This window comes from Maylandia zebra, linkage group LG12 (assembly GCF_041146795.1).
Source record: "Maylandia zebra isolate NMK-2024a linkage group LG12, Mzebra_GT3a, whole genome shotgun sequence".
Classification (NCBI taxonomy): domain Eukaryota; kingdom Metazoa; phylum Chordata; class Actinopteri; order Cichliformes; family Cichlidae; genus Maylandia; species Maylandia zebra.
In genome coordinates this window covers 9092029-9113533 of record NC_135178.1, presented here as the reverse complement: position 1 = coordinate 9113533, position 21505 = coordinate 9092029, and the positions used below count along the sequence as shown (strand labels likewise).

The 21505-nt window shown below is 39.5% G+C and overlaps 1 protein-coding gene across 3 annotated transcripts in view; it reads left to right on the top strand.

Annotated features, from left to right (window-relative positions):
* Positions 1-19904, top strand: part of unc5db (unc-5 netrin receptor Db) — a 294402-nt gene extending 274498 nt beyond the window's left edge. For 2 of the 3 annotated variants that reach the window (XM_004565812.4, XM_004565811.4), the window contains 3 exons: positions 5054-5218; positions 7734-7912; positions 14695-19904. In XM_004565812.4, coding sequence (XP_004565869.1) covers positions 5054-5218; positions 7734-7912; positions 14695-14956 — 606 coding nt within the window. In that variant the 3' untranslated portion in view covers positions 14957-19904. The remainder of the gene's footprint in view (positions 1-5053; positions 5219-7733; positions 7913-14694) is intronic. The other variant, XR_013101098.1, reaches the window with a different exon arrangement.
* The last annotated feature ends 1601 nt before the right edge of the window (positions 19905-21505 follow it).

The window sequence follows — 21505 nt, the reverse complement described above, 5'->3', positions numbered from 1 at the left end:
TGTTGTGGGGAACCCTTGGAAAATGGGGAAGCTACTGACAGTACTGTGATATGGTTGCATTGACATGACAGCACAATTTTGATGGGCCCTCAGAGGGTTGGTGCAAACCCAAGGCCCTCTTTAAGCTATGCCCCCATATATAATAAGACACTCACAGCAGAAAATTATTAATTTAGGCTCTATAACGTTCCAATTACGTTTGTTTTTGGTCTTTCTGCACCATTTTGTCTTTTAAACTGCTCTTTTAGTGTGACTTCTGCTGTAAAGTGGCTTACAGGCACCCACTCTCTCTCTTTCACACATGGACCATGAAGAAGGATGTGAGCAGTGATTAATAGCTCTGTGTTTGCTTTGCTTTCAGGGCCATTAAGAGCAAACTGTATTAGATCAGTGGCCTCTGTTTGTGTACCTGTTGTCCTCACTGTAACACCGCTGTGACTTAAAGATGTAAATACAGGGTGAAAGCGCTTCAAAGACACCTACTCTCTGCACCGCCTTATTTATGAAGGCCTCAGGACGGCAGGCAGCGCCAACCTGCTTCGCCCGAGCAGGTGCAGAATAATAGCAGAGCATCGAGCCATACATCAAGTCAGCTAAAGAGCATCCCAGCTTTTCTACGTCCATCACCCCCCCCCCATCCTGTTCGCCTATGCTTCCAGATTCCATTATCTTCTGTCGTGAGCCTCACTGGGCAGCCCAGATCAAAGCCACATGTGCTAAGTCTGCCACACAGACAGGTCACTTTGCAAGATGCAGATATGGCCGAGATGGAGTTGAACAGAGGTCAAGGACATTTCCTCAAAGATGTGCCTCCTCCACTGAAATTAATTATACATCAAAGGCAAACTTCTTCGTCTGCACCTAATTCGTCCGTACAGTAGACTGCTTACAGCACAGCTGCTTCTGTTATCAGAGTAACTCTGCTGGGATTCAGGCTCTATTTGCAAATCTTATCATGACTACTTCTTTGTCTCTTTAACAGTTGTTATTTCCATGCATAAATACATCAAACCCTGGAATCACTGAAACTTCAAAGCCCACTCTTACCTTTTATCCTGCCTCATGTAAGTGGCTGTGTATGTGATGGTGTGGCCACGTGTAGAACAGTGCCCCAAATCATCTCATTTCGATGTGGCACTGAAAGTGTTTTACAGATCTCTCCGACCAGAGTCAAGGTTTGTGAGAGCAAATGAGAAGTGGAAGAATGCATTCCAATCGTGCATGCAAATCCCTAAAAACAGTTTAAAGAATGAAAAGATAAAGTACAACTTTTCAAGTTAGTAAGTAGTGGTTTAATTATAACCCAGGTTTTTGTAGCTGTCGTTCCAGCTTTCAGAGTCTATTCAGTTCTAGTATCTTGTTTTTTAAAGTGCAGTTCAGACTTTCATCTCCGTGACCTTTGACACAGACAATTCAGGAATTTCACAAATACTTCATCTGCATTTGATTCAACAGAAAAGAAAATTTAATTCAGTCAGTACTCAAATCAGTTTAGCACATATCAAGAAATCAGCAACAGTTAATTTTCACAGTTCAGCGTGTAATCACAACTTTGAGATACAATCTAGTTCCTCTGGAAAACACAAAAATAATGGTTTATTCCTACCACACAAAGTCTGAATCAACATGCTTAATTCTGGAGTGTCATACCAACCCTCTACATGGCTGTGAATCCTCTCTGTGCTCCTTGTCTTTCCCTGGAAGCTCCATATTTAACATCCTTCTTCTGTACATGTGCAAACTATCTCAACCTTGCCTCTCTAACTTTGTCTCTAAACCACGGAAAACAAAAATCTTAACGCCTTCAGCGCTTGGCTTTTTGCTTGTGTCACAGTCTCCAAACCCTGCATTATAGTAGCACTCACTACCACCTTATGACTCAATTAGAGTTCTGTGTTGAATCTTTGTCGACTCTTCAACATAGCCCACAAAAGTGACCAGCATCATTGCCAACAGTCACACTTGTGGGTGGTGCATTATGTGTTAATTACCATGTGGTAGTGTCCGGGTGCTTTATACACAGTGTCAGCCACGATAAAAACAAATAAAATGCTGGGACACTCTTTATTGTGATCTTCTTCTTGGGGAGTTTTTTGGATGCAAACACTCTCTTCACTCTTCCACCTGCTCCCTACTTTCACTACAGATCACAATGTCATCTGCAAACATCATAGTTCAAAAAGACTCCTGCCTGACCTCATCAGCCTGTCCAACACCACTGAAAACAAGAAGGGGGTCAAGAAGAGCCAATCCCTGATGTAATCCTATGTGTTGCTTATGCAAGTTGTGCAAAAATATAAATGCAAATACAAATGGCTGTAGAGCTCCCAGCCCAACCTCACTGGCCACATTATGCTTGACAGGAGGTGAATGACAAGCCAACACAACACCAAAGCAAACCACACATGAGCGGGCATGACAACACTTTTGGTGCATGGTAACCTGCTAAATAGTGAGCTCAGCAAGCAAAAGCTTTCAATTCGAGCTGCACTCTGCAGTGGTGGTGGAATCACCTTGTTTACTACAACATTCATTCATGTCGCCTGTTCATGCATGTAGTTCAACAAATCTTTTTTTAAAATTAAAAAAAAAAAACAGCTGCAGAGACAAAAGTTGAACACAAGTCATATCAGAGAATCAAATATAAAATTGATTATAATCCATTGTCCCCAAAAACTGGCCTTTCTGTTGCTCGTACAAATCTCCTATTCATTCTCACCTTTACCAGCAAGTGGCGCTGTGGTTACTGTGATTTCCTGTTGCTGATACACTTAAACAAAAGGTAAAATGGCAAAAATCTTTTATAACACGAAACACTCCAAAAGCACAAATCCCCGTCAAGGCCACTCACTCTCTGGGAAGTATTTACTTTTAAGGGAATAACATTGGTTTTTATGCACTTTAAGACATTTCTAGTGCAGTAAAAACAAGTGCAAAGGCTTTTCCTATTTACCCTGTTGAAGCCAATTTTAATATACTTTATTTTTTTATGAATATGCTTTATGTATTGCATCCATTTTATTGTTTAGTAAATCATTTAAATCTTTAGCAATAAATAATTTTTTTTTACACAGTTCATTTAATTTTTTCAAAAACATGTACTTATGCATTGATGTGTATTCTAACTGTTATAACCTGTTATTGTAATGTACATAACAAAGCCATAATAAAGTAATATGATATTTAGAGTCCCCATATATCATTCCCTTTATGTCTATATGTTCTCAGTACAAACAATGGCAGTGAGAAACAGAGTTTTAAATAGCTCTATATAGCAGCATTATTACTTTGACCTTTAGATTAATCCAGAGGTTCCCAAAGTGTGGGAACCTCTTCCCAAACCTGCTAACATTATGGACAGGTTTTTGATGGGGCGCCCACACAAACGCAAAGCAGGAGATGAAGCACCGCTAAATATGTTTCCAAACCAACTTCCTTCCAAGCCAAATATTGTGAAGCATATCTTCACCTGCACAAGTGCCAAGGCAGGATTGGTTTTCCCTGCGTCGGGAGCACACGCTGGGCTCTCCAAATCACGGACAAACAATATCCCACATTCTAGATTTTTAGTTAACAAACACTTCTTGTAATGACTAACTACTCCTGACATTTTGGAGATGTTAGCTCTTTATACAGTAAAGTTACAGTGGGATACAAATAACATCAGGCTGATCCCGCCACGATTTGGTCCCCCTGTCCAAATCACGGACAAACAGTATCCCACAGTTGTTTATGTTTTTGAACCCATTTTGCACAGAGAGGCATTTTTTGAAAAATGTATTGATAGCAATGTTGAATATTATTACCCAGGAAAAAAACAACTACACGTAAAATAATCACACCGTGACGCCACTGCCTTTCTAAATGGAAGGATAGTAACTGTGTTTGTAGCCTGTAAAACCTGCAGATAGTCAGATTAACAGTATTTTGCCTCTATCTGACATTCTGCAATTAATCTCATGTAAACAATAACGTGGCGCACAGCGTGATGTGAAAAAAGGCACATACCTTGACATTGTTTGACGAACTGTATTCCTCGTCCACACGTAAACGCAAAAAAGGAGTTTTACAAAATCTCCATATTCGTTGATTTGAAACGCTGTTTACGTGTGGACGAAAGGCCCAAACGCATTGAAACAGCTGCATTTTCAAAAATACCCGTGTAGGTTTGGACGTAGCTTAAAGAGTTAGTAGTTTATTTTATTACTACCTGATTTTATTGCAGTTTACTTGTATTTGCTTAATTGTTTACTAAATGTTTGAGGTGGGAAATGAACCGCATTGAAGTTTGAAAACAAAATATGGGTGTGTGTGGTGGGAGGATGCGTTTGCGTGGTAGAGGGGCGAGAAAAATTTTCTTGTAAAACAAAGGGGGCCTAGCAAAAAAAGTTTGGGAACCACTGGATTAATCTATTGACTTTACAGGAGAGGTTAAATCTGACATGTTGTATTACAATCTTATACAGTATGTTCTACGCGTTGACAATACACAGCACACTTAACATAAGAATCATAGTTTCTAAGTTACAAGGCTTCTTGTCAATTTTAGACCAATGAATCATTGAGTTGACCTTGATGACCTTGGTGGATGTAAGCCATATTTTAATGAATTGTTAACATGCCTCCACTCTATACTCCTACAAAGTTTAATGAGAATTCATTCAAAACTTTTTGAGCTGTTGTGTTTATAGACTGAATGATAACACACACACACACATACAGGTACTCCTACAGTCCAAAGGTTAGGTTAACTGGTGATTTTAAATTACCCATAGGTGTGAATGGTTGTCTGTCTCTATGTGTTAGCCCTGCAATAGAGTAGTGAGGGTGTACCCTACCTCTCGCCCTATGGTAGCTGGAATAGGCTCCAGCTCCTTTGTGACCCTGAATTGGATAAACAGGAGAGATAAATTACAACTGTTTATATTTGTACACTTCATCAACTATACAATATCACTTGGTTTTATATTAACATAATGTATAATTTGGGTTAGGTCATATTGACCATTGAGTGTGATGTCGCTGATCTATTCTCTCTCTTTTCCCTCCTCAGGAATTCTCCTTCCCCCAAGTGTGGTGCAGCAACCAGCAGCCCCTGTACTGTGCCTTCTCTCTGGAGAGATACAGCCCTGTCACCGCCCAGCTCTCCTGCAAAATCAGCGTGCGCCAGGTCAAAGGCCATGAGCAGATTCTGCAGGTCTATACGGCTGTGGCCGAGGTGAGGCTCTGAAGCTGTGGGGAGGGTGTTTCACTTTTTTCACTCAACCTTTTTGTAACCTTCCTGGAGTGTGTACACCAGAGCAGGACCAGCTCTCCTGAGCTTGAGCTGTGTATTAATAGAGCGAGGAGAGCACTCTTCCTTCCCTTCTTTCCAAAAACAAGATCCAGCTGTTTGGTGCATTTGCTCTGTGTTTTTTAACCTCTGTTTGTCCAAGAGGACGCATGTTCCGGCAAATAGCCGCCTTCACGTTCACATACACCAACACCTGGGAGCTGCCTGCTGTAACAACAGCTTTCTATCAGCTGCTGAACAGCTCCACCGGAGCAGCTAGGAGTCAGGAATACTCACTCAAGAGCACCTTGGCAGTTGCTGTTAAGGCAGAAGAGAGTGCTGCTCATTGATTTCACCCAACTGCTTTTTCCACAACCAGTCACAAATGCGCTTGTCCTACCTCAAGGCCACCAGTACTAATAAAAGTCACAGTCAGACGTGAAATATTATTTACAATGACTTTTTATGGTTTGATTAAATTTTGCCTTGATGATTAGTGGAGTTTGTCAGACAGGAAGAAGAAAAAAAAGCTTTTATAGGTGTGATGTGTTGAATTCAAAACATCAGCGGTTTCAGTTTGGTAAATACAGCAAACAGGCGTTTCCAGAGGTCTGCAGCATGTTTTACAATGCGGGGCCACCATGTTGAACGGATATCATTGAAAACAGCTTTACCACTTCTTTGCACCAGAGCGAACCATACTCAATCCATCCAAATCTTGCTACATTATCTCAGGATTGCCGAAAGTCTGTAAAAAGACATAGATGTTATAATGTTACTCCAACTATATGCTGTTAGACCTAAATGGAAGGAGAGGACTCAATGATATTATATTAGTAACAGAGCTCAAACAGCACACTGCTTTCCTTTTAAATCGCTTGCCTATATTAGGTTAATGAGTAAACTGGTTTTGTGAAAGATCCAGTTAAAAAGAATACCAACTGAACGTTGCTTATGAGCTCTCTCTCACAGGGCAATCAATCCTGCTTTTCCCCCAAAGGTTTCATAACTGCTGCCACAAGTAATTTCATGGTTAAGGCTTGTCTACTGCACTTTTAACATTCATCCATTCGCTTCCGCTTATCCTTTTCAGGGTCGCGGGGGGGCGCTGGGGCCTATCCCAGCTGTCATAGGGCGAGAGGCAGGGTACACCCTGGACAGGTCGCCAGTCTGTCGCAGGGCTAACACACAGGGACAGACAACCATTCGCACTCACTCCTAGTGACAATTTGGATTATCCAATTAACCTATCCCCACAAGCTGCATGTCTTTGGACGGTGGGAGGAAGCCGGAGTACCCGGAGGGAACCCACGCAGACACGGGGAGAACATGCAAATTCCACACAGAAAGACCCCGGCCTGATGGTGGAATTGAACTCAGGACCTTCTTGCTGTGCGGCAACAGTGCTAACCACCGTGCCACCGTGCTGCCCACGTTTAACATATTTAAAAAAATTTCAGGACTTCCACATTAAATTTGACTTGATTTAAATTAGTTTTAATTACTTTAAACGCAGCAGTGACACCTATCCTCAGATTCTTAGAAACTGACCAATAAAATAAAAATTACAGAATCCTCGTTTTTCTTCCTGTTGGCTTCCAAGTGTTTTAAAGCCATTTTACTATTCTCTAAGCTTTAGTATTGTGATAAAAAAAAAAAAACATATTAACTGTCCATGATCATGATTAATCACATGCTGTTTTATGTTACGGTGCTCGTATCTTGACTCGACTTTGTGATAACTAACTTTGTGTGCTATGTTAGTAATGCTGGCTTGCATCCACATTTGAACCAGTGCAGGCAACTCTTCCACTGGGCATGTGCAGAAGACACACAAAGAAGAAAACAGCGCACAGCAAGATTTTAACGTGTTTTATTTATAGATCACAATCCAGCAATATGTTTCAAGTTATGACCTCAGCACTCACTGAGCAGAAACCAGACTGTGAACTCAGTAAGGCATTCTTGTGTCAGTGTGCTGTCTTCTTCCTCTTCTTCTTCTTCTCCAAGTATAGTTCACAGAGGCAGTCAAATGCAGCACTACTGCCCCCTGTGTTATGACAGCATTTTTTTCACACCTCCATCCATTTTATTTGGATGGACGCAACTTTTATTCTGTTTTGGTAAAAAAAAAATTTTTTTATTAAATCTGAAATCTTGGTATGGTCAAATGAAAATGAGAATGAGGCCACAGAAAACTGATACTCCTTAAACTGTCCACATGTAGGCTTAAAAGATGGTTTTCATGGTTTGATCCACAGGCCACAGGAATCCACAGATTGAGAAGTACCCCCATACACCAATCACTTTTGTCTCATTGGCTTACAGTCTGTTTACTGATCTTTTAATGTGTAAAAATATTGTCCGAAGGGTCCTGACCCAGTAAACCTCAACTATTTGCAGAGTTGCAAATCCTCTCTGGCCCTGGTCTGATTAGTCTGCTTCTGTTCTGTTCCTCCAGACCGAAAAGGAGTCAGTTCCATTTTTTATGCAGACAGACTGCACCATCACGTCCCAGACGGGGCCCAAGGCCTTCAAAATCCCCCTGTCCATCCGCCAGAGGATCTGTGCCACCTTCGACACTGCCAACGCCAAGGGCAAGGACTGGCAACTCTTAGCCCAAAAGCTCCACTTAGATCGGTGAGTGTATGATGTGCATCCTCTTTGAGGCCGCATGATCTGTGTGTGTGTGTGTGTGTGTGTGTGTGTGTGTGTGTGCCCTCTGTAATGAACACAGGCTGATGACCAGAGATGGGTAATCCGATTAGTTTTCAAGTAAAGCGTGGAAGTACTGACCTTACTTTGAGTTTGATTCCGTAAAAAGTGACAAAAACATTAGCGTCCACTGTTCACTGCGTGGGAAGAAAACTTATTTTTACAGTGAAAAAAACCCTAAACTTCCGAGCAAGCACCGAGTACGCTGCCTTGGAATGGGCAATTCACAGAGACACTTGCGGATTCTTCCACCCACCGATGCGGCACACCTGCACCAGGGCAAACATCCGCCCGCCCCCACTCCTGCTAAACAGGTGAAAATAGAGCAACACGACTGCTGAGTCTTTGATTTCATTTATTTTCTGCTGTGTTTTACTTGCATCTATTTGAAAGACTGAGTGTAAACACAAAAACCTATTTTATTTTATGTGCTGGAATGTGCAGAAAATAATTTAAATGTTAAACAAATTTCTTCCAGTCAGAGAATGTTGCATATAATTTAATGTTTGCTTGATGCATAAAGTTAAAAGATTAAAACTGATAAAAAAAAATTTAAAAAGAGAATTTTTCCATTTGATTACATTTTATATGATGGATTATGCAGAAAAAGTAGAATTGGGCTGAAAGATCTATCGCTTTATCACCTATTCAGGTTGTAAATCATGTTTTTAAAAAGTAACTAAGTAACTAATAACTAATTACTTTTGAAAATAAGTAATCAGTAAAGTAATGGGATTACTTTTGGGGGGAAGTAATCAGTAATTAGTTACTGATTACTTTTTTCAAGTAACTTGACCAACACTGCTGATGACAGTGATAAGACTCCTGTGGGTGTTGATAAGCTGCTGAATGTAGCTTCAGGTTGCTCATACTCCCTGAGCATCAAGAGAGACGGCTGATTGTTTAACTGTATGGCACGTGGTGTAACTGACTGTGGGATGCTGTGGAACATCATACACACTCTGACACCTACATCCACTCTACTTTTGAAACATAAACAGTGCGAAATCCAGTGAGCCTCCAACATTTCTGTCACTCTGACCACTTACTTCTTAGCTGATTTTTTTCTTCTCCCAAACACAAATATGCATTTTTGATGAGACGCTGCACTCTTATTTCCCTGGCCCAGTTGTTGTCTTTGCTTGGCCTTAGCTGGTGTCAGCTATGATCTCCTGTTAAGTGCATGATTCATGAGATGCTGCTATCTAAGAGTCTTTTGGGATTTCTAAATTATCCAGATAAGCTTTCCTCTCCAAGTTGGGCAGCTTTGAACTGAGCCTGATGTGACCAATCGTTGCAGTTTTTTTGTGCTGCTTGCTGTTGTGTCTCTTGTGAAGAACCACACAGCGGCAGTGAAACACTGCCCCCAGCTGGACTCCCTGCTCAGTGAGACACAAAGGCATTGTACTGTATTGGCATGGCAACAAGCTTTAGTTTTCCTTTCCTTTGGCAGAAGCTGAGAATGAAATATAAAGCAAACTCTGTTCAGTGGTAATCACTTGCGGTGGTAATTTATTCTTAAAGGGTCGAACTTTTCATTCTAGGTACATGGAAAAGCAGATGGTTGTGTTTACTGCAGCGAGACACTCTTTAGTTCTATTAATTTACAGTTAGCACTCAGTATTCTGATTTTCTAAGAGTCAAATAAAGGGGATTCAATGACCCAAATGGGTTTAATATTAGGATTTTAAACGATCAATTTTGGGGCCATTATAGGTAACTATTGTTTTTTAGTGGATTCCATAACCAGGGTCCTAAAACAGTGGTTTCAGAACCACAAGATGAAACTAAGTTGAATTAACCTGATATACAGGGAAAATAAACAAAAAGAATTTACTGAGGTTATTGGCCAAGGTTTAACTGTTTTATTATATGCAATTGATTGGTTTGATTCTGCATGTGCCAGAAGTCCCTCAGAAGTGTGTGATCAAGCTCGTGACCAGGGTTCTTCTGAACTCTGCTGAGGCTCCTTTTTGGTAAATTATTAAATTAATAAATGATTAAACTGCCAATATGTCTTGTGTCTTCGGACTTCAATCATCCAATCCAATAAACAGCACCGAACAGGAGCCAATAGCAGAATAAGCTGTTTAGCAGTGGCAGAGATAATGTTGCAAGTTTTTCATTGATGCAACCCACATACTCAGGTCTGCTGCTCAACCCACAAATACATCCTCCTTACAAGTCTGGCACTATTTGAGGGAAATAAGCTGGCTTTCCAACAGTATCAGATTTCTTGGCAAGAAGCATTGTTACAACAAAGAAATAATCAACCAAACACAAATGTTCTTATTTTTTGTCCCAAGTTTACTTGGCAGCTTCTGGTGGCTAGGGAAAATTCAGTGTTTTCCACTCAGGTGTGAGCAGTTGCTGGCAGTCACTGTGAAATTAATCACCGTAGCCCCAGTCATGCAGGCCTAAATTGGTGTTTTTGTATTAAAACACAACTATAAAGTGTAAGAGCAGTTGGAATGACCATGTAAAATTTTTGTCTTGGTCATTTTCATCAACATATTACGTGCACTGTATTTGCATTCAGATTTTGAAACATTTAAATAAAAGATGATGTCATCTGCAAAGGAAAACATCACTTAAATGTAAACCTGGGAGCCAAAAGGAGAACAAACAGGCAACCTGGGGGAGAGGGAGGGGGAATAATTGGGAACAGATGGAGCTAATTAACAGAGGTGAAAACAATCAAGGCGGGGTAGTCATTACTGCAGTGGAAGGAAAACAGACAAGGACAGGAAGTAAAAACAGCAAAAGGTCTACAGTTATCAAAATAAGAGAAGAAGTCACAACAAAGACAAATAAAAGTAGACACAGCCCGACAGGACAAAATGCAAAGAAACTAACAAAAGATGAAAAACATTGATGGTAAATCACAGGTTTGAACTCAGCATTTTATGACAGGCCACGATGGATTTCTCAGAGTACTCTGTAGAGTAGCACGGATACGGGTTCTTCTTGCCATTTCTTAAAAATTCACCTTAAATAATGTGTAAATGCACAGTCAGCTAACAATAAACAAATCAAAGATTTGCAGCAATGACCGTTATGAAATACCTTGTAATGGTCTGCTGTCCCTTGAACAGGGGTGGGCAACATGAGAAACTGGGACGAATTAGCTGAACACAGGTCTGTTCATTAGTACCTATATTTATTTACAAACTACTAATAGAGTGGATGTTGGGAAACAGGGAGAGTATAAATCCTCCCTTTTCTGACATTTGAAAAATTTAACCCACACTGTGCTACTTCCTGCCTTTTTCAATTACTGTATATAATGATATTAAGATTTATGCTTATGTTTCATACTTTTGTTCTTATCTCTTTTCAGTAGCTGTTTAGTGGTTGAGCTTTTTTTTATTTCCATTAAGTTTTTGCTCTCTGTAACTCTACACACAGTGTTTCTGTTTCTACTTCCATTTGTTTTTTGCACTTCTTAGTGCACCGTGGAAAAGGCACAAGAATTTCTGTCAAGATAAGAACTCTATTAATCCTATCTCTACCTAAAAATGTCAACATTTTACCAATATTTAATCAGCAGTGCCAGAAACAACTGTGCATGTTTTTGCCAAAGTTAAAGATTTCAAACTTTGTACAAAGCAAATAGACTGCTTCTAGTATACTGCTGCACTTTTCTACTCTACTTGAGCACTCAAAGCATTTTATACAACACGCCTCATTTACTCTTACACACCCATTCATACAAGTACAAACAAGTGAGAACATTCACACTCTAATAAACACATCGGAGAGTGTGAAGGTTAGTATCTTAATACTTTGCTTAAGATCACAGCATCTTGCCCAAGGATACTTTGGCATGCAGACTGAAGAACAATGGAAGAAATCTATTTGGGTTGGAACACCGGGGCTCAAGTCAGATTTGATGCCTGAGGTGGAAATACATGTGGCCATCACTGAGACAGGCCCTTAATGTGGGTTTGTTAAACTTCATCACTGAGAATGCTTGTTCACATATGAAAGTAGATCCGAGAGAACCAACATCTTCTGGATCATGTCTCCTTATGTGTGGATGTGAGTTCTCCTTTTTGAGAGAAGAATACAGGTACAGCAGTTATACTGACTTAAACAACACCTCCTGGTGTTTAAAACAATGCAAAAGTACCAATTTTCAGTTCCAGGTTTACTTTATCTTGCATCATTTCAAAAGTTCAACATTTTGCCTGACTTGGACAACCATCGGCTGAAATGGGCTATATCACGGACATCACAGAGCCAAGGAGAAAAAGTCAAAATTGTCCGCTTTATTATTCAACTGAAGCTCCAACTTTCCCAAACTGTCCTTGATCCATCTTATTATGGTTCACCTGGAGAGGGGCATATTCCAAATGTTTTTTTTCTCAGGGCGTATTAGTGCAGCAGAGTCCATCAAACACTCTTTGACAATCTCCCCATCAGAGAACGAGTTATAGTTGTTTTTGTGAATTTGTGAAATCACAAAGCTACTCTTGGCAGCTTCATCTTTCGATGTGTATAACGTGGTCAAAGGTCCTTGTTGCTTTTTCTGCTTTGCCAGCAAAGGTTCAGATGTCCGTTCCAGCTCTGGATCAGTCAAGTTTTTGTATTCCTCAATTCAAACTGTAAACCTTAAACACAGCTTTAAAGTGGACAGCTTTACCTCTGACGTCAGTAAATAAATACTCAGACGTCCACATGAGTTACTCTTTTTTTAATGTGATCTCACGTCTTTTGAGGCTGTACTCTCACATCTGTCATAAACGTGGGTTCCAGTGCATTTGCAGTGAAGCTCCATTCACAGGCATACGTAATGTAGAAAAATAGCAGTCACTTTAAAATTAATAGCAGCCAGCTGACTTGTGATTTCCCACAAAATTGCAAAAAACAGTAAGCGGAGTTTAGTTGAAGACTGTTTAAGACCCCACTGAAGTCACGCGCACAATGCCCAGGTGTGCCCTTCTAGGAACAGATTTCATTGTGAAATAAAATATGATTTGAAATACATGTCACATTGCTTTGAAATTTCCAGTTTCATGTTCTCAATAGCTGGTAAACGACATGAAGCCGGAACAGTAGATACAGAAGATCTTTCTTACAGAGTTCATTTCTAACTTTTTTAAGGCTCTTTAAAAGTTCAAAATGCTGCTGTGCCTTCACTCTAGTCTCGCTCGTTAGCTGCTAACCTTTACTGTCCAAAACAAGCCTGCAGTGATGAGGGGGAGGCAGACAGAGACACAGTTCTAAACGTTGCTTGAAACAGACGTCTTTCTTCTCGTTCTTTAAGGGCAGCAAACACTTTACACAAAAACGGATCATTTTAATGTCAGTGGCACTGCTATAGCCCTGCCAGTCTGGACTAAACTCTTCAAGAAGCTAGTTATTTTAGGTGTATGATAGGGAACAGGGAAAAAGCCTCAGCATTAATTTTTATGGTCACAAGACCAAAAGACTGCATTTAAAGGCTCACCAATCAAGTCTGATAAATTAGAAACTGCTTCGAAAGATCAAAAATGTTTTTCCATGCAAGTTAGGCATCCTCTGCGCATGTTGGTGAGTGGTTTTTGGAGCTTGCTGGTTAAAGTTATTCCTCACTGCTGAAACCAGATCATTTGCTTTGAAGGCAAATGATCTCAGTTTGTTATTTGCATCACACTATTCACAGTTTCACAACCACAAGTAGTTGCTGAATGTTAACAGACAATTGGGATGTTCTGTACCAACTTTTGCTGCAGCACCATATGCCTCTTCTTTATTCCTCTTACATATACTGCTTCCATATACTGAAAGCACCCTGTATTTCCCAATTGGTTGCCAGCCAGTTAAAGAACACAAATTTTTCCCTAGCTGGTTACTAGGGGGACACTAACTTGTCTTTATTCCTGCATGATTCCTGCACAGCAGCTACTTGCAGCTTTTAAGGAAATACATTTCCCCCCCTAGCAACCAGGTTGCCAGGCAGTCACCAATCAGTCACTAGGTCTATGTGACTGGGGTCTTGGCAAGATTATAGCCTCAGTAACAGTCCAATCCATCATCGCGACATGATTAGCATCTCTGCTGATTCCATCACAGCATTCAAGAAATGTTGTGCTAATTCATGTATGTGGATACAGTAGGCTTAAAAAAAGAGCTGACGTGAACCTCTACTGTGGGCATGCATCAGCTAGCTGAACCTGAGTAAGTGCTTCTGCAGAACATAATGATCATTTTCCATGATTTTAAAGTTAGGCGGGGTGTGCACAAAAAGGAGAGCAGCAATGATGTAACGACAGAGGAATGTCAGTGAAATTCAATGATTTGTTGCGCAATCAGGCAAAATACTTGTTAGTAACATGAAGTGGGTGTCTCCCAAGTGAAACCTTTCTCACCATTTGATTGACAGTTGATGGGGCCTTAAATATCTTACAGTGTTATGTAGGTGACTGTTACTAGCGACTAACCAATAGGCACACAGTGACAAGCATACAGTTTTATATGTAGATTCTGGTTAACTGGTTGTGCAATGAAAAGTCATATTGTGTAAGGACTCCTGTAGCATGTGTGCACATAGGAAGCAGGCGAACTACCACGAGTGATGGACTAGCAGATTTACACATTTACATTTAAACTTTAAGACCACCTGATAAAGTCATTAAAACATTTGTTTTCTTTTGCAAGTTCCTTGTATGTGGCATCTGTAATTAAACAGTTACTTTCATGTTCCTGTATGTGCTCCTCTACAGAAACCTGGGGTATTTTGCAAAGCAGCGGAGTCCGTCTGCAGTCATACTAAGCCTGTGGGAGGCTCGTCACCAGGACACTTCTGACCTTGACTCTCTAGCCAGTGCCCTGGAGGAGATTGGAAAGATCCACTCCAAAAGTTCCCCCAAGGACCAGGACGAGTGCGAATCTGACTCCATTCACATAGAAGCAAGCAGTCTGTACGGAACAGGCAGACTAACCAGTCAGAATACAGAGGACTGCGCTTCTGAATACACGGGCTGAGAGAGGAGAGAGAGCCAGTAAAAACTGACAGACTGACGTATATATCTGTGTACGCACACAGTCAGTGATGGACAACACACTGCGGCGGTGCAGTAGAAGGTCACGAGGTGAGTAGACGGTGCCAGTGTTCAACACGGCGACCGATCACAACAGGTCGAGGTGAGCTGGCACCTGCTGTGGATCTGCCCCTCTCTTTTAAGAACCCGTCTGAGGCTGGACTGTAAATCTTTGTCTGCCTTTCCACTCAGTCCTTTCTGTTTGTTTCTAACTTCTTTTAATTTAGGTTGATGTGAATTTATTCCCCTTTGTGTCTGCTATTGTCTGAAACCGCGTTAGAGGAGAAGGGAGCTCCTTTTCCAGCAGTCCACACGCTTGCATATAAGTCTGAATATGCAAATAAGATGATACAACTGTGGCGTAATGTTAGTCACCTATGTTTGATCTGACACTCCCCTTCCCGTGTCAACAAATGAAAAAGCACTTAAAAGCTAGTTTTTCTTTTCTTTTAATGTCCACTGTTATATTTTTAATGGGAAGCTCCTGATTGCTTAAATGTTGTGATAGTGAACTTTCAAGGCAGGTATCTTCAAAATCACCTGGTTTTATTTAAAAAAAAAAAAAATCCCAAAACCGAAATTTCAGCACTTATGTGATCATTTATGCAAAAAATAATCATAAATATATCATCCCCAGTTGTACTCGGAAAAAAAGTAAGAAAGAAAACGAGCCGTTGGTTGTGGCGTAATGTGGCAGAGTGAGATTTCTAACCGTGGCATTACAATTCATTACAGTTGCCTCCTGCGGCAGATAGAGAGGGAGGAAGCTGTAAAACATCATTTCCTGGCACCGCGGAGAGGTCATCGCTATGTCTTATCATCCACTTCCCACCATTAACACCCGTCACACAGACCTCATATCAGGCCCTGACACACCCAGCTGCCCCCATGTCTACCACCCACCCACACAAGTACACAACTCACACACCACACTGACATTTCGCGGCTGTAGAGGTCACATATTTTCATATTATTCAAAAAACAACAAAGGAATACAGACAGTGTCAGACATATATAACATACAGTAACAGTATATAAGGTATATAAATCCTACGCCATGCTGAGGGAATAAGGGAAAATGTCATAGTCATGTGAGGTAATGGTAAGTGAAACTTTTGATGACCTCCAGGTCAGAATAGATTGAAATGTTAACCCCTCATCTTTATATTTGAACACACACTAAGGTTGAAGCTGTCAGAGCTTTAGCTGGTGTTTGTAGAAAAGTGTTTTTGTAATTATTTAAGACTCTTAATTCAAGGTTCAATTAAGTACTTTTTATCTCCAAAAGTTGATTCTGTTCATCTGGACGTAGCGTTTTGTGGGAGAAACGTTTCTGATGAATATATCTGATGTATTTTTTACATCAGATATATTCAAAAACAACACCCAGTGTTCTTGCAGCGGAGAGATTTGTATGAGTGAAATCACAGCGGGTCTCATAACAACCTTCACCTTGCCAGAGAGGTGCATGCTGGGTGAATAAGGCCAAATTATGCAAAATTATATTTTCGCACGTACTCCTGGCAGTCTCTAGCCGTGAACTTTCAGGTTAGAATTTTCTGATATGTGCCACTGTCTGCAACCCTGGTGAACGGAATGTCCTTTGCTGTACGCCTAGCAATGAAAAATTCCACCGAGAGTCTCACTAATTTATACTGAAACAGAAGAGTGCCAGCAAGTGACAAGAGTGGAGCTGTAGTGGAAGGTTAGAATAGTTGAATGATGGCAGGAGGGGAAAACAGACCTGAATTTTAACCAAACTAAACACTTATCACACATATCTAAAAGGTTGTTTAAGGTCTTAAGTGACTTTAAGTTATAATATATTACTTAGACTTGTTGGTGAGACTTGTGGGAGCTGTTTTTGTACAACTTTTATAAATCAGACATAAATCTACCCAAAAAACATTTGGCTGATATAAAAACAAAATACAATGAGGTAACACAGAGAGCAGGCGAATGGAACAGCCCAACCGGCACCTATATTGAATTTTTCTGAAAACATCCTGTTGTCAACATTAGCTTATGATTTTACAGTTTTACAGGCCTCACGCTAACTGTATGGAAATCTAACTTTAATTTAACTTTGATAAAAAGTTGGCAAAAGAAAATGTACTTTATTTTGAAAAAACTAATTGCCAGGTTTTGTGTGCTTTTAGACTGTTTGCAGAGGCAGCATTAAAAAGTCAGAGTGGGTGATACATTTTTATTGTTTTATGTAAAATAAAACGTAATGTGGACATGTAGACCAGAAGGTTGGTAATATTGCTATTATCAATATTATACTTAAACAAAACTAAACCTAAAAATAAAACGAGATAAACATTTTTGTTAACCAAAATCAAAATATAAATCTGGACTTGTGAGGGTAAAAATCAAACTAACTGAAATGATTATCTGAAATTTGAAACTAAAAAAGAATCCAGATAAATGCAATATTCTTAGTTTTTATTTGTCAGCTTGATAAAATTTATTATCATAACTTGAAACATTGATAGATTTGGTTTTGGATTTGGATGTCTGTACGAGTCATCTGCTTTCCAAAAACTCTGTGTTTTTATTAGAAAAACTTCTTTTTTTTTTGCTTATCAGCACTGATTTTTCTAAATCATGCCTTTCGCATATACCATACATACAATAATAATTAAAAAGACTGAAACTAATAAAAACTAAACTGGAAAGAACAATGACACAAGTCAGAAATGAAAAAAAAGAAAAAAAGAAAGAAAATACAAAACTACAATATAATCTGACGATTTTAAGCTAACCTGAATAGCTAATATACAAAAATGTGTGTTTGGTATACTTACAGGTAAGTAGAGTGGAGTTAAGTATGGGTATAATTCAGATGTTTAGCATTTGGTCCCTTAAAACATGTCAGATTTGACCTGTTTCAACTCTTAAATCATTATCAGGACAAAGACACACAGTGTGCAATTTTGAGTGTGCTATAGCTAGGTTTCTATCCAAAAGCAAATTTGAACACAATTTAGAGCGAAGGTAGATTTACTGGGAAGAACACTGTAGCTGAATATTTTAGATGAAAGGTTTTTTGTTTGTTTGTGTTTTTTCCTGTAACATGATCTTTGAACGCTAATGTGACAATAACCATTAAATGTACTGTAACTGTGTGTTGGTTTTATTTGAAAATAAGCATGCCACTTTCCAGTAAGGCTACATTTCAGCATTCAATCAAATACCAACTCTTCAAATTTTCATTTTCAAGACAGAGAAACAGAAAATGGGTCATTTTTAACCTCTACATTATAATGCATAGTGAAATTTAGTAACAGTAACAGATTTGGATAAAAATGAACAAAATAGAATCTCAGACCAATCCCCAGCATTGACATTCATTGGTATTACTAAAACATACAGAGTTATAGATGTTAGCCTACTCAGAATAATAAAATGTTGGCTATAGATAAACTAAATGACTGAGGCACTATAAATGCTGTTTTTTGTTGTTTATTTATTCAGCCTTTTGTATCAGGAAAAGGAAAACAACGAATTCTTCATTATAACAACTGAACCATTTTCAGCTCTTTATCGCCCTGTCTTTAGCAAGTACAAAATTGGTCTGATGCAACAAGTGAAGATCAACCACTGCCACTGTTATACAACAACACAACAGGCAATACTATATTGCTTACATTACTGTAACTAAATAATAACCAAATCAATTATTATTTGACAAAGTTACAGATATACTAACTGGGAAAACACTGGGATTCAGCCCCTAAAAATCAAAAACTAGCTGATCTCCTGTTCATGCTGGGTACAACTAATAGCAGTTCCACACAGCAGTCTAAGAATAGCAGAAGAGAAGACTAACCAAATGATTTTTATGGTCCAGGTGCTGATACTTTTTGATCAAGGTACATAGACAGTTCCCTACCTGTGAATCTAGTCCTTCAGCATTTTTCATCTAAGTTCAATTTTCTTGACTATTTTTGCAACAAAGAGAGGGAAACAAACTCTTGCTCGGTGGTTCATCACAACTTATATGGTCACCTGGAATACACCGCTGGCACTGTACATGTGAAAGGTTACATCCATCCGCTTTTATTTCCCTGCATCATTTCTATGCATTTGTAATCAGTTTCAATTCATTTATTCTGTAATTGAAGCTTGTGAAGTGAAGAATATGAAAGGTAATCTTTTGTTTGTCTTTTTTTTATCTTTTAATTGTGACTAACTGGAGTTTGCTTTTCATTCCTACAAGTGGAGTGTCAGAAAAGGAAACGTGTGCTTTTGTAATGCTTAGCGGTGGCTTATGTCGCATCAAGAGCATCTTGTCTGTGTGGTACACACAAGCAAACTCAACGTGCACCTTCATCCTGGATGTGTATCAGCTGTGTCTACTGTATCCCATTGACACGTTGAAATTCAGTTCTTTGATAAGTGAGCTCATACACACTCTTACACAAACATATTTTCACTGTGTATAATGCTTTGGTGTAAGACTAACCCTGTTTCATGAGACAAAACCTTCACTGTTGCATCCATGACTTCCCGTCACCTGAGTTGGTTGGTCCGATGTTCTTTCCTGCTTCACGCATGGCCTTCGGCTTCATATCACTATTCTTGTGCCTTGTTTAACTACTGTAAATGGTGAATGTTTGTAAAGTACAGATGGGGATAAAAAAAAAAAAGAACAATTAATCATACTGACTTACATTAAAGATATAAGTTGAAAAAAGTATTTAAGATTATAATAATGAATAGGCTGCAGAGCTTTTCTAGTGCTGAACAGCTATGTTTGGTAATGCCAGGGCAGCTTTGCGGTATACTGTATCTATAATTATGGACATTTTGGATGTTTTCTGTACAGTAGAATTTGCAAATGTATATGCAGCCTTTTGGAAATAAATGTACAGTTGAAAGATCAACTTGTCTCAAGTTATTTTTCATTTTCCGTTGGCTAATGCACATGGGATGATTCAACACACTGGGGGGTTGGTGGGTGACAGTAATACCCTCCTCTCTAGGGGACTGTAGTTGTGATGAAAATGAAGGGGTTGTGCTTGCAGGCATTGCTTTATTTTTTGTTGATGTAACCAAACTGAAACAAGCAGTCTACGAGGTGCCGGGGGGAAAATGTCAGATTTGTATTCTCTAAAGTGTTCAGTTTGAGTGTACATGTTTATTCAGGAGAATATAGTTTGGCTTTCGTATTTACTTATTTATTTATTTATTTTATCCCCAGCGACATCGCGGGTCAGAGTCTGTAACATGTAGTATTTGCTGAGTTGTGGGCTCTGCACCAAATGTGTCATCTGCACTGTTTTAGGTTTGTGGTGCTGAAAAGGCTGACAAATGACAATCACGATGTAGCCATGTCCAAAGGCTTTTCACCTGTTGAACTCTCAAAATGGCTCTAAATAGCATGAATATTGTTCAGAACTGAAGAAGGCTTTTAACAAATGATTGAGATGATAATTTCATTTCACTTAAAGTGTTTATGAGGTAATAAATTAAGTGAGAAGTGAAATGACTTTTATGCAGTCTTTGTGAATCAGTGAAGTTTTCTCTTCGCTTTAGAGGAAATTGAGGTTTAAGGCATCCCCAAAAGTTGATTCTGATGAACATACATTTGGGGACCAATTGGTCATGAGAATTTGCATATCAATGATCTAGGAACTGACCTCCCAGCCCATTGTTCCTTCAGTGGTGCTAGTTTCAGTCATTATGCAAGTGTACTGTTTATAGGATTGGGGAAACCTGCAGTCAGCTGAGACTGAAGAAGTCACGATGAGTGGTGAAACGTTACAACATTATGTTAACACTATGAGTCTATGAGTTAAAAAGAATCATGCACTCACATTGGGTGGATCTAATTGTAATTTCATAATTTCTACTAGCATCAGCATTTCCCGTGAAATGCTGGTTCACAGCCACAGGCCATGGTATTTCATGCTTGTTGTGGCAAATGCAGCCTGGAGCTGCTAGCCTCAAGCGGAGATGAAGATTGTTCTGCTAAGATCACTAATCCAGCATTACATTGAGATTTTATGAATAGTATTACAAGAGACCTTTCTAGAAACAGCTTCTATGGAGTTCTGCTTTAATGTGCCTTGCATACTCTGAATGTGGGGGTTTTCTGTCCAAAAAATGTTTGTTTTTATACATACCTGAGTTCAGTAGGCAAACTCATTAATCCGTGTGGCTGACTGACTCACATGGGGGAATGTACGACAGGGTGTGTCTTAGACTGCCAGTACTGTAGTGATCTGAATTTTGTAAAGATGAAATTCTGCCATACCTGTTAGCTGATCTGTGTTTGGATTAAAACAATTAATGAACAAATACAGAAAGAACAAAGCGATTCAGTTCTATATCTGGTATTTGTGTGGCACATCGCATGGCATTTATTGTCTATGAAGAAATAGGGAAATATTTGAATATATGTGAGAACTGACAAAAAGTGAGATTTAAACAACTATCAAGAGAACACTTTCTTGCACACGGCTGTAAGTCACTAGCGACTAGC